The sequence below is a fragment of the Penaeus japonicus genome, unplaced genomic scaffold (genome assembly GCF_977035675.1).
Source record: "Penaeus japonicus unplaced genomic scaffold, GWHDUDI00000001_assembly GWHDUDI00000014, whole genome shotgun sequence".
NCBI classification, from domain to species: Eukaryota; Metazoa; Arthropoda; class Malacostraca; order Decapoda; family Penaeidae; genus Penaeus; species Penaeus japonicus.
Window position 1 is genome coordinate 14,199,729 of NW_028234416.1, and position 2,500 is coordinate 14,202,228.

At 45.8% G+C, this 2,500-nt stretch overlaps 1 protein-coding gene across 1 annotated transcript in view; it reads left to right on the plus strand.

The window, feature by feature from the left end:
* LOC122262037 (apolipophorins-like) overlaps positions 1–2,500 on the plus strand; it is a gene marked incomplete in the record, with an annotated part of 50,729 nt that overhangs the window by 31,562 nt on the left and 16,667 nt on the right. The window contains 5 exon segments of the mRNA XM_086543968.1: positions 150–270; positions 896–1,155; positions 1,285–1,437; positions 1,568–1,777; positions 2,218–2,386. Coding sequence (XP_086400094.1) covers positions 150–270; positions 896–1,155; positions 1,285–1,437; positions 1,568–1,777; positions 2,218–2,386 — 913 coding nt within the window.

A 2,500-nucleotide genomic window follows, 5' to 3' on the forward strand; every position in this document is an offset into this window, starting at 1 on the left:
AATGAGAACGATAGTGTATGAAAATGGTAATACTAGTTAAGTTCGACGGACTATTTTTTTCCTAATTTATATAATTATTTTAATCTTAAGGGTTAGTTTGATAGTAGTATAGTATTGAGAGAGTATCTTTCTGTTCTCTTGCTTTCTAGCATGAGGAGGTAATAGTTGCAGGCGGGATCCGACGCGTGGAGTGCCAGCGTGTCACGTGTGAAACGTTTGAAAATCGAGGGCTTCTGCACGCCACTCTTCGGATCACTCCCAACACATTAGGTTAGTGTCTTTCTTTTGTCGAATTTTATGTATTACTTCTCTCTCTTTCATCAGGTGGACTTATTCGATATCCAATTTCTCATTTATTTACTCTGATGTCATTAATCAAACTCAGACCTGTGATTGTCTCTGCTTCTTTGTTGTATGAACTGCTTTATCTACAGTAATATTGGAAGTCTAGTATCTCCTTAGTTAAAAAGTGTTTACACACAATCCCTCAAAATATTACAATATTTTCTGATTAACAGCATTAGCCGTGGGGTGACTGATGGCGTAGCAGACAAAGGAACCCGGAAATATCCGATGAAGTAATAAAAATTCAATAGTCTCTTCTCTTGAGGATAGAACAACCAGCTCTCCCTCTCTAATTCTCTCTCCCCTCTCCCCCCCCCTCTCTCTAACTCTCTCTCCTCTCCCTCTCTCTCTCCTCTCCCTCTCCCTCCCTCTCTAACTCTCTCTCTCCTCTCCCTCTCTCTCCCCTCTCCTCTCTATTTCTCTCTCCCCTCTCCTCTCTATTTCTCTCTCCCTCTCTCTCCTTCCACGACCCATATAAAACCATTGCAGAAGCACATGCGACACAGAAGCAAACACCGTCAACAGCAAACCCTATGTTCTTATGCAACAGATTTGCAACTGGACACGACCAACAGGACAGTGCAGCTCCTGACGGTGTCGCGACAGAACATGGCCGAGGAGTCCGACACAACGACGCTTCCAGGGGGCCGTCTGGTCTCGAGCTCGAGTCTGGAAACTCGGCTCTGGCTGGACCGCACCGGGGAACCCGAGAGCATGGTGACCTGGAACTCGACTGTGGCGCACTATGCCTCCTCCAGGGCCTCAGAGTGGGCGGTCCGCTCGCGCCTTCACCACAATTCTTTCGACAAGGTGAGGAATCCGGAAAAAGTGAGTCTGAATCCGTCGTCCAGAAATGGGGAAAAAATCTTCTCTTTTGTGGTACTGGAAACAGTGTGAAGGCTACTCGAGAGGTTCTCGTGATACCATGTCTCATTACAGATTCTAAGAGTTGGAGGAAACATTGTGGCCGACCCAGTGTCAGCTCGGGCGGCTCTGCTCTTGGACATGTTCAGCGCCATGGAGGACGCGCTTCGACTCGACCTCGAGATATTGCAAGACAGTGGCAACCACATCCTTATTGCTAACCTCACGGTGTGTGGATTTCTTGTCCTAATACACGAAATGCATAAGTAATTATAAAAAAATAAATTGTCCCACTTAATCTTTATTGACAGTATGATATCATGAGGTCCATTGCACTAACAAGCAATCCTATGTCCAGAAAATGATGAGCGCTTCCCCGAGGATCATAGACGTGGTGGCGTCCTTCCTGCCTTCGCCCGACAGCGCCCAGGTGAGCGTGGTGATGCTGGTGCCGTCGTGGAGGCCGGATCCCTACCAGCACCACGAGGCGCAGCTCGATTCTCGCTTCACGCTCGCCTGTGGACTGGACACCGGACACCGCTACCGACACGCCACCGCCGACTGCACGGTGAGCGGACTTTGGCGGTTGCCCTTGCATGTTTGGACTAAAGAGAGTCCTTGAACATTTATGAGAAGGGATATGGTAAAGTTTCGTAATACTTTGGCGGTTGTTATTTTATGTCGGGACTATAAAGAGTCTGAGAATTTATGGAAAGGAAAATGGTAAAAATTCGTGTTATTTTTAGGAAAACTGATTAAGGTGTGAAAATACATGACAAGAATATGAATTGAATAAGACACTCACTTCTTATCAAAGGTCCTATTTGAATCCTTTAGAAAGAGTGATTCAATATAAATGGTTACTACTAACAGTAGATTTTGAAAACATACATTTTAAGTAAAGACTGAATATAGAAAAAAACATTAAACAGGGGTGCTAATCTTATACATTTGATATGAATTGTTCTTTTTCGTTCACTTAACTCATACTTCATCCTTTTTTTGTAGCTAACGACACCGTCAGCGCGGGAAAAAATAACGCTGGAATACCACCTCATCGGCAGCGGTGGCTGTAAAGGCTTCGGTGCCTCCGTCGGGCTGTTTAACCGCACTTACCTTGCGGAACAGAAGTCGTGCCTCAGTCCGACCAGCATTCAGGCCAGCCTCGCCCTTAAAAGTAAGTCGGGAAGGGAGTCTGGGGAGGGAGGACGGGGGAATATGTCAGAGTGATACATCTTTTTTCGTTTAGTTTATTCCCTTATTTGCCATCCTGATGTGTGACACGTAGACA